The sequence below is a fragment of the Drosophila persimilis genome, unplaced genomic scaffold (assembly GCF_003286085.1).
Source record: "Drosophila persimilis strain 14011-0111.01,24,50 unplaced genomic scaffold, DperRS2 tig00000002-arrow-pilon, whole genome shotgun sequence".
NCBI classification, from domain to species: domain Eukaryota; kingdom Metazoa; phylum Arthropoda; class Insecta; order Diptera; family Drosophilidae; genus Drosophila; species Drosophila persimilis.
In genome coordinates, this window is record NW_020825289.1 from 8,198,980 (window position 1) to 8,212,502 (window position 13,523).

Sequence of the window (13,523 nt, forward strand, 5' to 3'; positions counted from 1 at the left end):
TAGGGAGATTGAAAACGAATGGGATGGCGAAAGTAGAGACAGCTAAGAAAGACATTATGCGACGGCATGGAACCACAAGCACACACACACACACACACACAACAATTTCACAGACAATGAATACATTGGCAAAATGCGGGTGGGGGGGATTGGTAGCAAATGGCAAGATGCAATAATACAAGGTGAGGCAGAGAGTAAATAAGCTTCCCGAAGTGCTGGAATGCCGCACCTAATATTAACACACCTTGGACAGCAGGACAAAGAAATTTAAATAAATGCATGTACACGAATTGCACAGAAAAAAATCACAACAATTGGCCACACGAGTGGTTGGGTGGAGAAGGAGACGCAGAAGGCAGCATAAAGAGATTTCGAGACGGTTGGGGGCGGTATAAGCACTCGAGGACAACGGGCGAGCGATGACTTTGCATTTTGCATTACATTTTGCTTGTTGCAACAAAGCAGTTTGTAAATTATTGCAGAATCCCTCCACCTACCAGGAAGGCTAACACCAGGCTCCTTCTTGCTGTTTTTGTTTTCTTCCTCTTTGGTTTGGCAAGCACTTTTGCAATAGCGGTATTCCCAAAGAAGAGTTTGATCGGAGCGGAGCGTGTAGCAACAGAAAGCCTACTAGATGTTCGACCATGGGTTATGCAAGAGAAGGAGGGGTGTATTTTATGTATTAGTTGCCAATTTACCTTTCTACTTCTATCTGACTGATCCCACCGCACTCCTAATCTAGGCACCTCCAAATCTTGGCCATCGGCCAGCTTACCCGTGGGTCCAACGATGCGACGTTGCCTCTTGTGTCGTCTGTGTGGTTGTCGTTGCACTCTTCGGTCTCCTGGTCCTAGTCCTCTGCTGCCGCTGCACTGGGCCCTTTGCCTCTTCTTCTTCTTGATCACTAGAATTCGACTCCTCGTTCTCGCCAAGCTGGCGTTCGAAGTCGTCTTTTCGGCTCAACGGTACTTCTTCGAAAAAGAGTCATATCGTGGTTGGCTGAGAACTAAATGCATCGTGTTCGTGAGTTTCGGTGTTGGTGTTCGGCTGCTCTTCGCTCTCTGCTGTTGTCCACTCCTCTGTTGCTTTATTCCGCTGCTGCTTTGTTCTATGGGTGAGCTGTTCATTTAGCGGATTTTGGGTATTATTTCTGCTTTCCCTACTCGAATAAAACTAGCCTTTTTGTACATACATACATATGTACATATATAGGAATGTGGGTCTCCAGGTAAGGTTCCTCACAATGTATACATCTTTGGAATGGTCATTGGCATGCCTGTCACCTAGCAGCAGCTTAGGGAAAACACCACAGAAGCCGGATTCGCTTTGATCTGATGCTAAGAAATATTAAAATCTTACTCTGGAATACGAGTACCACTAATGTTGAGTGCTGGAGTTATTTTAAGCCATCCTTGTTGTTGCTGCTTACACACGCAAATGTCTTATTTATGCTCAGCACTTTTTACCACTAGTCCCCTCTCTTTCACCCTTCCTAGAGAGATACATAGTTGCACCCGCACATGCTAGCGTCAACTTTTTGCGGCTGAATGTCTTCGCCTTTGCTGGCTGCTTCTTGCTTCAAACTCTCTCTCTCTCTCTCTCTCTCTCTCTCTCCTCTTTTTCTCTCAAGTCTGCGTACTCTGATTCTCCTTTTTCCCTGGGTCTGGGTCTTCTTCTTCCCTTAGCGGTGCCCTGGCCCTCGCCGCATGTTCATTGTGGCTTCACTTGCAAATGTTGCAAAATAAACTGTAGATGCTTGTGTTAGTGGGTGGAGGAGTGCGTTTGCCCTGCGAAATGCAACTACAGTGGAACCTCCATGGATGGACAGCATATACACACAAAAGCTGTGGCGGGACAGGAAAGTAAATATCACTTAGTATATGTAGATAGTCAAGGTTCTTGATCCCTAAATAACACCTCCTTGGGTGCATGCCTTTCCGACTTGCAATAGATAATTCGAAAGAGCTCTTGCCAGACTTTTCACTGTTTCATTTTCTATATTCTCCGACTTGGTCCTTTCTGGTGAGTCCGCAGAAGTTAGTTTCCCATCTGCTTGTGGACCGTTAGTCGGTGAGTTAAGGGTTTATCAGGGCACTTAGGATTATGAACGCTGTGCTGAATTAAGGGACAGTGCATATGCTGGCATCTCCAAAAGGAATCCCGTTTATTATTCATTTTTAAAGGAGCCAAGCAGCCCAAAAATCCATACACTACCTCATTTTGTAATCCTCCAATCAAATGGCAATCCCAGGCAGAGCGCTTGTTCAGTGCAACACAAAGATCAGATAGCATTGGCTTCTGCTTCTGCTTCTTCTTCTTCTATTCCTTCGTTTGGTGGCGCTTCCTTGGCAGGACTTCTCTCCGCCCCCACCCCCGCCCTGCCCCTGTCTCTGGGCCATACTTCAACTTCAGCTGCGGCTTTCTTATGCAAAAATGCATTGTTGCCGCTTGTTATTTTTGCATAAAAGAAAATTGTTTATTTAGCTTTGGATATACTATACATATACATATATATCTGTATATCTGTATGTATGTATGTATGTACCATCCTATGTAGATTTGACTAGGACTGACAATGGAGTGGATTCCATGAGGATGACTTGCCCTTGCACCGCACATTTTTCGTTCTCTTTTGGTAAATAGAGTGGGGACCAAAGAGCTGCTTGCCCCGGACTCTAATAGACCCTTGCCCAAGCCTTTTTTATGCTGCTTATTATGGCTGGAGAGGATTCACAGTGGCAGACCACCATTCATCCGCCCTGTATATCCTTCTTATTTATTGTCAGGGAATTTCGAGTCGAGTTTTCATTTTAATATGGTTATAATATACAATTTTTTAATGGCACATAATAACGTTAACTGCGGACTCGTCCTCGTCCTTGTCGTTGTCGTTGTCGTCGTGGTTGACTCTAACTTAATAAGCAGCAAGTTAAAGTTTTTCCAGGGTGGGGAAAAGAGGTCTGCTGGACACGTTATGCAATTTAACACAATTATTTAAAATTCAGCAAACTTCTGTGGAAGTGGGGCATGAAAAGTGTGCGAGAGAAACTTTCCAACCGGGCTGCCAACCTGCCCCCAACTGCAGCGCCCCAACTGCTACTTGAAACGACGCGATGGGTCAGTCCGTGTAGCACTGGCAACTTTTAAATTAACCCTAATTCAGAATGCAACAGCAGCAGTAGCAACAAAATAAATACAAAAGGAACTAAATACAAAAAAAAAAAATGAATGGGGAGAGGGCAGTTCCAGAGAAGGGGAAGGGGAAAGAATAGGGAGAGCGAGCAACTTTGCAATATTCTTGCACATTTTTCAACTTTAACAATTTATTAAATGGGTCAAAAGCCACTAAAACTTCATTTATCATTGCATGAGCAGGCAATGCACCACGCCCCCCGTGCCAACAGAACCACCCACCCACCCTCAATCCTACAGCCGCCCCCCTTCGAGGCCAACCGGCCAGCACGTCAGCCCGTTGAAATGCCAACAAATCGCAGAGACGAATGAGCTTGGCCAAACTTGAAGCGCTTCCGGAATGCCACAACTATTTTTTTCCACCTACCACTTAGTTGTAGGACCAGAGGTATGCTGGCACCTTGGATACACACGTCATCATGTGCAGGTTGCAGAAAAAACCATCCATTGATCCAGAATGAATCGTAAGTATCTTTTTTATTGAATCCTTTGGATATAGGTTGATGATGAATACACAGTATTTCCTGAGGCATGTACTTATCTCCTTCATTTTTTATTTATATGAATTTTCCAGTCCACTTTTAAAAGAGAATGCAATGAAAAGTTACAGTCATGTGTCGGGGTTTGAAAAGTTACTAAGAATTCCACATCGCGTGATGACCCAGTACATATGTATGGTAGATACCAGGACTCCCACTCTGAAAGCGAAGCATAGTTCTAAATTTACACGAAGAAGGCTTTCCGATGACATATCCTTATATCCCTTGAGTCCAGAACATCTACTGGCTTTCAGTAGCTTATCCAATCAATCGATTGCCTTTTGAAATGCCAGTTGTTGGACGGTGCGTGGGTGGCCTTGGGGTATTGCCTGTGCTGGGTGTTCGGTCGGGGAACAAAAATACGAGAGTCCTTGTGGGTCGCGTTGTTCCTGGAACAAGTGAGCTTGTGGAAGCTCTTGAGGGCGCAACTGTCGGCTCCTTGAATATGAATTCTAAACGCCTTGTTGTGGACTTCAGAGGAGATCTGGCCCGTGCTGGAGTTGTTGGCTGGGATGGACGCACTTTCGGAACCGATGGCACCCGTGGACGGATCGGTGATCTGGTCCTTAAGGTGGGTCGGATTGTAGGTCGTACGTACGGTCGCGTCGGTAAGAGTCTTGTGGGCATTCGAGACCAAATCAGAAACGTCCGCGTTGTCCGTATGGCAGTTGTGGGAGACTTTGTCGTTCTGATGCCGGGAATCGCACGTCTTGCGGTGGTGGCTACTGGGGATCTTCTGGTTGTGCGCACTGGTTGAGATCTTGGTTTTGGTGTCGTCCGTCTACGGGTCGGTCTTTGTGTAACTGGCAAACGTCTCGTCGGTTTCAGTGGAACTGGGGGTCTTCTGGTGGGTCTTGGAGCCGGTCTGAATGGCGCTGGAGCTCGCCCAAGTGAATCCGGAAGAGATATGGATGGTGCTGCTGGGGCCTTGGGTGGTGAGGAGGCCGTTCCATTTCCCTGAACAGCCAAGCAGAGTCCCAAGAACACGATCCCCAACGCGTGGCGCATTGTCAGTGATCTGTGCGACGGGATTCCGGATTTATTTATACTCGTAGGGGAATCTGGAGACGAGTCTGGAAAGGAAGAAGAGTCTTTCAGTTCGAGTAAACACAGCTGGGGAAAGGTAAGACAATAGGTGTCCGATTTGGCTGTTGTTTTCTGTGACTTATTTTCTTCACTCGGTTGTTAAACGTTTATTAAACATACATAAATACATACTCGTAATTACATGATTTCTTGTGTTTGTTCGGTTCGATTTTGGGGATCGGTATGTATATTTTTAATTATTTAGTATAGTATAGTATAGTATAGTATATCGTATCTATGTATATAGAAAGAGGTTTAGCTCAACAAACATAACGCGAGTGCCATTGTACAGTATGCATAATACTAAAGTTCATTTACCCGAAAATCTGGTGCTGTACACAAGAACTAGCATAGGTATCTTTATAATGTAATAATCATAACTCGAAAATAACAATATCTTTTATGTATACAGTATTTATTTATATAGATAGCTATAGATGAAATCAGTAAAAATATCTCCTAGGTACAGATACAGTGTAGTTTCCTCTTCGATTTTGGTGCGCCAACTTCCATATACTATACATATACATACATATAGATATATATGTATATTTCATATAATTATCTTTTGCATTCTGGTTGCTTTCGTAGGTATTTGAAAATATGTACGTCTGTCTCCTCAATATTCCTGTCTATCATTTTTGTTCCTATATCTTGTTGTGTGTAAAAATTAAAATATTCAACAGTTGATTGCAATGAGGCGGATTTTCATAATATCATTCGTTACAATATCCTTGGGTCTCCTTCACTTCTTCACTTTTGTTTTTCTACTTTGGTTATTCGTTTTAGTTCCCTTTTTTTAGTTTTACTCGTAGTTGTGTTTAATGCTTTCTTTCGTTTAATTAGTAAATATTCCTTTATGGAGCTATGATTTTAATTTTGGTTATTTAAGTGTTTCCTACCCTCGTTTTGTTTGTTTGTGTTACACGATTTATAGGTACTTTATGTGTGATTTCATGGGTGATTTGATTGGTGATTTCATGCGTGATTTGATTGGTGATCGCCCAACAAAAATGTTGCACTGGCTGGTGGCGGCTAGAGCTTCCAGTGCGTTGCAAATGAAATATAACAGGCCTATAAATATTATAGATTGCACAGAGTTGTTTCTATATATATTGTATAGTATTGTATTACTTATGTATTTGTATTGCCAGCAATCAACTGCAATCACGGTGTCATTATAAATTAAGTATTATAGAATATATTCTATATTTTAACTAAGAAATACATCAAAACTACAAGGAAAATGTACCTAAATGTTTGTATTTTTTAAAGAAACTATTGAATTACCAATCGGAAATGTTTGCAACCGTTTAGTCACCCACCGTTTAGTCGTACAATATCCCGATATTTATACCCGATGTGGATGCCTCCCTTCCTGCCCTGCGTATATGGTATTTCCTATATAAAATATATGTGTATGTGTGGTTTTTGTTGTATATTGTATTCTATGCTACTTGCAGATCGTATATTGATTGCACAACAAATCAAAATAAAGCGTTATGCGTTATGCAATTTATATTGCAGGCCAATGTCCAAGATATGTTTGCGGTTATATTTGTTGTTGTTCTTTCGTTCAATCATTTTCGGATTACATGAGTGACTGTGACTGTACTGGGGGACTGCACTGTACTGTGTGTCCTTACTGCGCGAATGGATTGTGCGGATTGGCGCCGGGAATGTCCAGATTGCCGCCAGTGGTCTGATAGGTGCCGTAGGGTCCGCCATTGGGATTCATCTCGTTCAGACGGGAGTTGGACAGGGCCCGTGGTATGGGATTGCTGGGCACCCCGTGCGGCGCCAGATGCGAGGTTTCTTCGGCCACCTGGAGGCAAGACAGGATTAGCGGATTGGTACCCAATGATCGGGCATTGGGTAAACTCACCTGATGCGGATCCTCGGTGACGGGTATGTCTGAGATGAAGCCCTGCTCCTTGCGATAGAAGTTGACGAAAATAAAGAGGCCGAGCACCAGGAGGCAGGCAATACCATACCAACGGAAGGTAGCAGTAGTACCGTAGTAGGTGACGAACATTCCCCCAATAATGGCGCCACAGCCGCGACCGAGCCCATGGTGGATGCCCTGGAGCACGCCCTGGCCGGAGGCACGCAGGTGCTTGGGCGTGTTGTGGGCAATGTACGAGCAGCAGGCAGCCCAGACGGCGGCATGGGTGATGCCCTGCATCAGCTCGAAGGGGAGCACCATCCAGGGATTGGTCAGGTACGAGATGTACAGGAATCGCAGGACATTGCCGATCAGGCCCAGGCAAAGGACCTTCACGTGGCCGATCTGGGTGATCAGACGGAAGCTGAAGAAGTAGGCAAAGATCTCGGACACGTGATTGATCACGGACGCCACACCGAAGAGGGTGGGCGTGCCGCCATAGTCCTGCAGGTGCCAGAACAGAAAGGTGAAGATCAGGCCGATTCCGAAGCCCATGAACCAGGCAACGAACAGAAACGAGGCCGTCTTCACGTCCTTGAAGTGCGTGAGCACCGTCATCCACTCGGGCAGCTCCTTGGCCGTCTGCGCGAACACCTTGGACTCGGCGCCAATGTGCGGCTGTGGCTGATGGCCGCCGGCCGGGAAACTACTGGCGCCCCCTGAGGCGGCGCTGCCGCTACCCACTGCCAGTGATGGTAGATTGAGCTGAGCGGCCAGCTGGTTCATCGACTCATCCTCGGCGGCCTTCTTGCTGGGGTCCACAAACTGTGCGGAGGCCTGCTGCTGCTGCTCGTCCAGCGGGTCGTACTTGAAGGTGATCTTCGAGGCCGAGATGATGGCGCAGGTCATCAGCACCGAGAAGATGGAGAAGCAGATGTTGTAGTTCTTCTCCTTGTTGCCCGCACCGCAGGGATGGTTGGAGAACGAGGTAGAGTGGTCGAGGGCAATGCCCACCAGGAACATGGAGATGCCCCAGCCCAGCGAGCCGAACATGCGCTGGTGTCCATACTTGTCCGCATCCTCGCCCAGCAGCGTTATCACCGCCGAGTCCGCCAGAGTGATGGCCGGGGCACTGAAGAACTCCCCAATGAGGATCACCAGCAGCAGCAGAAAGAAGGCCTTTTGGATATCCTAAAAGAAGCGAAGATCAACAGGTCAGTAATCATCGTGGCAGATTGTCTCTCCCTCTCTCTGTCCCCACCGGCGTCCTGTAGACCATGGAACTGAAGATGGGCGTCACATAGTCGCGATGGTACTTGTCGTCGTAGTTGCTCACAAAGTTGATGTGCACCGGCGAGATGCCTGCATCGATTCTGGGCAACAGCAGGGATCTCTTGCTCCGGCTGTGAGCGGCCTCGGCCTCCTCCAGGGCCTCCTCCGCGGGCATAGTGCCCTGATCTGTGGAAAATCATTCGATATTATCAAAGTCCTAATACTATGCTCTGATATTGCAGGAAACTAGAGATCAGATATTAGCGGTATTATATTTAAAAAATACGAAATACATTTGGTAGGAAAGAGGTAGATCTACCTACCCTGATCCCAGTCGTACATGGCCGAGAGATCGCGCTTGGTACGCGTGTAGGTCAGCACGAAGTCCGTGGCATTCCGGCGCTCGATGCAGTTGATGGCCTCCGGCCGGATGAAGCTCAGCGGAATGGTGAAGAGCACCCAGCAGGCCAGCGAGCCCAGCAGCAGCTTCTTGCCCTGGCGACAGCGATCTGCGTAGGATCCCCAGAAGGGGGCTGACAGGAACTCGACGAACGGCCGCATGCCCACCAGGATGCCGCACTGGCCCGGATTCATGCCCATCTGCTTGAAGTAGACGCCCATCAGCGGGAAGAGCGAGCCGAAGGCCGCGTAGAAGAAAAAGTAGAAGCTCTTAACCGGTATCAACTCCCGTTCGGTGCTCGCGCCGAAGAACATTTCCAGGATGTCCGAGTGGCCGCGTATTTTGTGCGTTGATTCCTTGGCCTCCGGATATCTGCAAATGGGGAAAGTATCTTGTTCAGTATCTCGCGAAGCCGCTCTGTGGAGGGGGTGCTTACAAATTGGGATCCACCTCGCCGGTCGCCTCCACATCCACGCGAGGCCTGGCCCCTGGAGGACCGTATCCAGCTGCCTGCTGCTCCACCCCGTAGTTGCCCTGGTCGTAGCCACCTGTTGACTGCTGCTCATAGCCGTAACCCGCACCCTGCTGGCCATAGCCAGGTACTGCCGCTGATGGCGCCCCAAAGGGATTGGGTGCAGCTCCGCCTCCTCCTCCAGCATTGTAGGGATTCATTGTGGTGTTTAGTTCCTTGGTATAGCCCTCGCTCTTTCCTCCCCTTCAACCGCCTTCCTTCAGTGCTCTCTCTTGGTTATTTGGCTCTCGCTTCCACTTCCTTCGTCCCAGTGGGTCTCGTTCTTTGCTTTTGTCCCCCACTTACAGTCTCATCATCACTTTCATTATCATTCGGCAGCTGTGGAATACAGAATACAATAGAGGAGGATGTCAATCGTTTTGTCTCTTTGCCGAACCCTGCTCGTCCCGCTACCCTCCACAGATCAAAGAGCGCATCCGCATGCAATCCTTTTCCCATACTAAAGAGACACTTTTATCTTTATCTTGTGAAATTTCGGTGGCTATAATGACTAAGGACCATTCCTGACACCCTTCTTTGTTTTGTTAAGCAGTGTAATTATGGTCTCTCCAATTTGGGATTAGAGGAACCCAAAACGGAAATAGCTCATGTCCTACCGACTTCCTTTGTCCTTTGTATGCAGAAGATGTCTGTAATTACAATTGTCAGATGCTTCCTTTTCACATTTCTCCCACTATTTCGCTTTTCGCCTTTCTCTTTTCGCTTTTGAATGAGCCTCCTTCCGCTTCAAATGTGAGCAAAAGACTCGGAGAATGGCTGAATCTGCAGCTACACGATACGTTTTTCCACCAGGGCATATTTGAAATGGGATAATGTGGGCATTCTGGCAGACTCATTACAAGTCAGCCATTTAATAAGGAAAACGTGTTTGTTTTTCCTCTATTTCCAGAAACATTTAATCACCATAGTGCCTTGAATATTCCACTCTAGTCTTGTCGGTGCAAAACACATCGTGCAAGCACAGGTTGAGACTCGGAGAGAGCTAAACAAACCGCGCTCTCCCTCTGCCAAGAGAGAGCTCAATTCAGTTGAGTGGATTGCATTAGCTTTGAGCTTTTCCTGCGACATGAGCGAATGAGTAATTTCTATTCAATTTTTTTTCGTTCACTTGGCACGCTGCAAATGTGGGTGAATGGTGTCTGTATATACATACATACAAATGTACATATGTATCTACCACCATCCATATATAGAACAGACTTGTTGTTGCTCTATGTACAATTCATACATACGTCTAAATATGTATGTATTTATAAAGAAAAGGGCCTTTGAAACAGACATAATCTGATGCAATTAAAGCCTTAAAATCCCAAGTCGAAAGCTTTGTAGATTCAAAACAGTAATTAGAAAAAGCAGTTTCTTTTAAATATGTTAAGGATTATTGCGTAGATTAAAAGCCTTTGGTAATTTGTACAACAATTGACAAGGGATCTGGCGATATTCTAAATCTGTAATCCATTTTCTATGGCACACACGTGAGAATGGATGTATCTCTGTCTATATACTCGTACATATACAATATATTTTTTCGCACACTTCTTTGAAGGCCAAAGCCAGAGACAGAGACACTTGAGACGAGCCTTGTTCCACAGATAATTATGTAAACTTTAAATCCTTAATTCAAGTAAATATCATAGGATTACACACACCCAAAATACGGTTTTCTAATTGTTTGTAACTTTTGCACGACGACGACACTGGCCTTTCGGTTGAGGGGAAAATGTGTGTTACGTGCGTAATCGATAAGCAGAGTTTTCCTCGCGTCTGGCCTCTACACGAACGTTTGACGAGCTACCCAAGAATTTTCCAAAAGAGCCCCCAAAAAGAAAATGTTGCGCTCAAAGCGGAAAAGCTCGCTCAAGCGCGTTTCGTTTCGTTTTCGGTCTCTGGTGCGTGCGTGTGTGTATGTGTCTGCTCCGTCTAATGAGATTTGACGCGGCTAACGTCCCACACAGGAAGGACCTCAAACAGAGAGAATTTTAAAGAGAGAGAGAGAAAACCCAAGCGAAAGTGACAGCTAGGCGCCAAAATTAGTTGTATTTAAAAAAGACCTCGATGTACCTGTTGGAAAACCGCTTCAGAGAACTAAAGAAACGGTACATCGTACATCGATCGAGATGATTAGTGATGGGAATCACTTACCAGACCACTATCTCGTCGACATCATTGACATTGTCGCAATATGAGACGATTTGCGCTGATAAACTTGCAGAATCCCCGTCGCGGAGGCGCCCAAAGTCGCATCGATGCAGCGCTATATAAAGTGAAGCATTTCCATCGATCGGCATTCAGTTCGATCTGTTCGGACCTTCCAAAATGAAGTTCAGCCTCGTTTTTATGCTGCTCGCCTGCATCTGGGCCCTGGCCGCTGCCACTCCTGGAAAGCCGCGACCCAGCAATCCACGCCCCACCTCCCATCCGCGCCCCATCCGAGTGCGCCGCGAGGCACTGCACATCGCCGATCGTTTGGGACTAATCCAGCCCGCTGTCGCTGCCATGAGTCCCCCAATTCGGCCGGCTTGATGGTATGCCTCTAATCTCAAGAAGGGAAAAGCCCAACAAAACATTTTTTTATAATTATTTGTGTTTTGTTTGAATAAATTGACCCCCGAAATATACAAATTTTTGCAAAATAAAAACAAACCAAAAATTATAATAAAGAAGTACAAAGAAATTTCTAGGGGATTTTTCTGCGTTATCTCCCAAACGGCAAAGATGCTGGGGACTAGGCGCTGATAAGAGCCGGGCCTGTGGATGCTCAGAACCTCAAAAGGTCACGTCTGAGACATCAAAGCAAATCACAATTGAATGTAAGATCATTATGGATTTATTAGATTTTTCTACTCGTAATACGTATACACTCTAGGAATTTTAAGATCAATTAATAATTAAAGAAAGAAAAATAAAGAAAAGACAAAATAAACGTGACTTTTTATACTAAAAACACTTACCAAACTATTCCCAACTATTCCATTTGTATATATTCTCCGTTTGTATATCTCCCATTAATCAAGGGAATTTTTCTCAGTGCAAACTTTTCGTTGACATCCAAGGCGCCAAAGTTTCACACGCCGCGCTCTCGGCTGACATCCTTTCAGCCTGCTCCTGCGCACAGAATTCAATTAGGACTTGGTCGAAACTTCACTCAAGCGAGTACGCGTCCTACGACTCTCTTTCACTCATTATGAAACACCACCCACCGCCACCCAGCGCCCGCGATAAGAGCTACTATATATTGATAAAACGGGACATCAATTGAGGAATGTTTTATGATATCGCTTATAACTGTCAGAATCTGTCGTGCGCAAGATAAAGCACTTCTCCTCCATTAAGCCCACAAGGGCAGTCACTTGAAGCTGTCAAGTCGGCCAAAGGGCCTGGGGGCTGAGTGCGGCTGAGATCGACACAAAAGGAGCAACAAGTGGCGTCGATGATGCGACCAGGAAGGAGGAGGTGTGGCGTGGAGAGGTCAGAACAGGCCACACAGAAAGAATATGCAAAAGTAAATCACCGAAGAGACCTGAGGCGGGGAATTTCTAGCTGATAAGACAGATGGAGGCAGATGAGTCTTGTGAATCACAAGACGAGTGATTCCCCACTCGCGCTAGGGGTTTGCTTTAACGTTTGGAAGAACTTTTCGCTATAAAAGCAAAAGGTGAGCCACGATCAGGCATCAGTCAGCGTTCGTTCGATCCAAAGCCAATACAAGACAACATGCAGAAGGGAAGCATTTTCATCGTCGCAATCGTTGCCCTGGCAGCCATAGCTGAGGCTGTGCCTCAGTATTACCAGACCTTGCCCTATTATCCACCTCCGTCACCACCACCACGTCTCATGCGTGCTCGCCGTCAGGTTCTCGGAGGTTCGTTGGCCTCCAATCCGGCTGGGGGCTCTGATGCCCGCCTTGATCTGACCAAAGGCATTGGCAATCCCGATCACAATGTGGTGGGTCAGGTCTTTGCCGCCGGCAACACGAAATCGGGTCCAGTCACCACAGGTGGAACTGTTGCCTACAACAAGTAAGTCAATCGGAAGAAGAACGTATTAGTGAAAAGTGACTAGACGAAATTCTCTCCTTCTATACAGCCACGGACATGGTGCCTCTCTAACCAGGACCCACACTCCTGGCGTGAAGGACGTCTTCCAGCAGGAGGTGCATGCCAATCTCTTCAACAACGGCGTGCACAATCTCGATGCCAAGGCCTTCGCCTCGCAGAACAAGCTGGCCAATGGCTTCGAGTTCCAACGCAATGGCGCCGCCCTAGATTACTCACACGTCAAAGGTCATGGCGCCAGCCTGACGCACAGCAATTTCCCCGGCATTGGTCGTCAGCTGGGCGCCGAAGCACGAGCCAACCTCTGGTCCTCGGCCGATCGTAATACGCACTTGGACCTGTCTGGATCAGCCAACAAGTGGATGAGTGGCCCATTCGCCAATCAGAGGACGGACTTTGGCGCTGGTCTGGGTCTTACCCATCACTTCCGTGGTTAGGGCTGCCTTCAACATTATTCAATTATTTATTTCTTAAATTAATAAAATTTTAAATTGTTTTAAAATATTTAAAATGGTTGATCTCCAACGAGAACAATGGGAGGACTGATTGAAGCAAGGACTAT

General features: G+C 46.4%; 3 protein-coding genes across 4 annotated transcripts; 2 read left to right on the top strand and 1 right to left on the bottom strand.

The window, feature by feature from the left end:
- Positions 1–4,896: 4,896 nt before the first annotated feature.
- On the bottom strand, positions 4,897–11,161 carry LOC6590993 (major facilitator superfamily domain-containing protein 6). 2 transcript variants are annotated; one of them, XM_026986191.1, is made up of 6 exons: positions 11,049–11,161; positions 8,811–9,224; positions 8,298–8,746; positions 7,964–8,160; positions 6,703–7,893; positions 4,897–6,642 (listed from the first exon to the last, which is right to left on the bottom strand). In XM_026986191.1, the coding sequence occupies exons 2-6, from the start codon at positions 9,044–9,046 to the stop codon at positions 6,460–6,462; spliced, it is 2,256 nt and encodes a 751-aa protein (XP_026841992.1). In that variant the 5' UTR covers positions 9,047–9,224; positions 11,049–11,161; the 3' UTR covers positions 4,897–6,459. The 2 variants fall into 2 exon arrangements, with proteins under 2 accessions (XP_026841992.1, XP_002016188.1); XM_002016152.2 differs by lacking the exon at positions 11,049–11,161 and adding an exon at positions 10,556–10,674.
- Positions 11,162–11,185: 24 nt separating this feature from the next.
- Positions 11,186–11,519, top strand: LOC6590994 (drosocin). Its single transcript, XM_002016153.2, has one exon. It carries the CDS (start codon positions 11,223–11,225, stop codon positions 11,427–11,429), a length of 207 nt encoding a protein of 68 aa, XP_002016189.1. The 5' UTR covers positions 11,186–11,222; the 3' UTR covers positions 11,430–11,519.
- A 1,082-nt stretch (positions 11,520–12,601) lies between these two features.
- Positions 12,602–13,465, top strand: LOC6590995 (attacin-A). Its single transcript, XM_026985320.1, has 2 exons — positions 12,602–12,925; positions 12,993–13,465. The coding sequence occupies exons 1-2, from the start codon at positions 12,621–12,623 to the stop codon at positions 13,396–13,398; spliced, it is 711 nt and encodes a 236-aa protein (XP_026841121.1). The 5' UTR covers positions 12,602–12,620; the 3' UTR covers positions 13,399–13,465.
- Positions 13,466–13,523: the final 58 nt, after the last annotated feature.

Excerpts from the sequence above, each read along its gene's own strand:
- LOC6590995 (XM_026985320.1), top strand. The coding sequence starts at position 12,621 with ATGCAGAAGGGAAGCATTTTCATCGTCGCAATCGTTGCCCTGGCAGCC. Across the intron at positions 12,926-12,992 it reads GGAACTGTTGCCTACAACAA|CCACGGACATGGTGCCTCTC; the intron begins GTAAGTCAATCG and ends CCTTCTATACAG.
- LOC6590993 (XM_026986191.1), bottom strand. The coding sequence starts at position 9,046 with ATGAATCCCTACAATGCTGGAGGAGGAGGCGGAGCTGCACCCAATCCC. Across the intron at positions 8,747-8,810 it reads GGCGAGGTGGATCCCAATTT|ATATCCGGAGGCCAAGGAAT; the intron begins GTAAGCACCCCC and ends CCCCATTTGCAG. Across the intron at positions 7,894-7,963 it reads CCATGGTCTACAGGACGCCG|GATATCCAAAAGGCCTTCTT; the intron begins GTGGGGACAGAG and ends CGCTTCTTTTAG.
- LOC6590994 (XM_002016153.2), top strand. The coding sequence starts at position 11,223 with ATGAAGTTCAGCCTCGTTTTTATGCTGCTCGCCTGCATCTGGGCCCTG.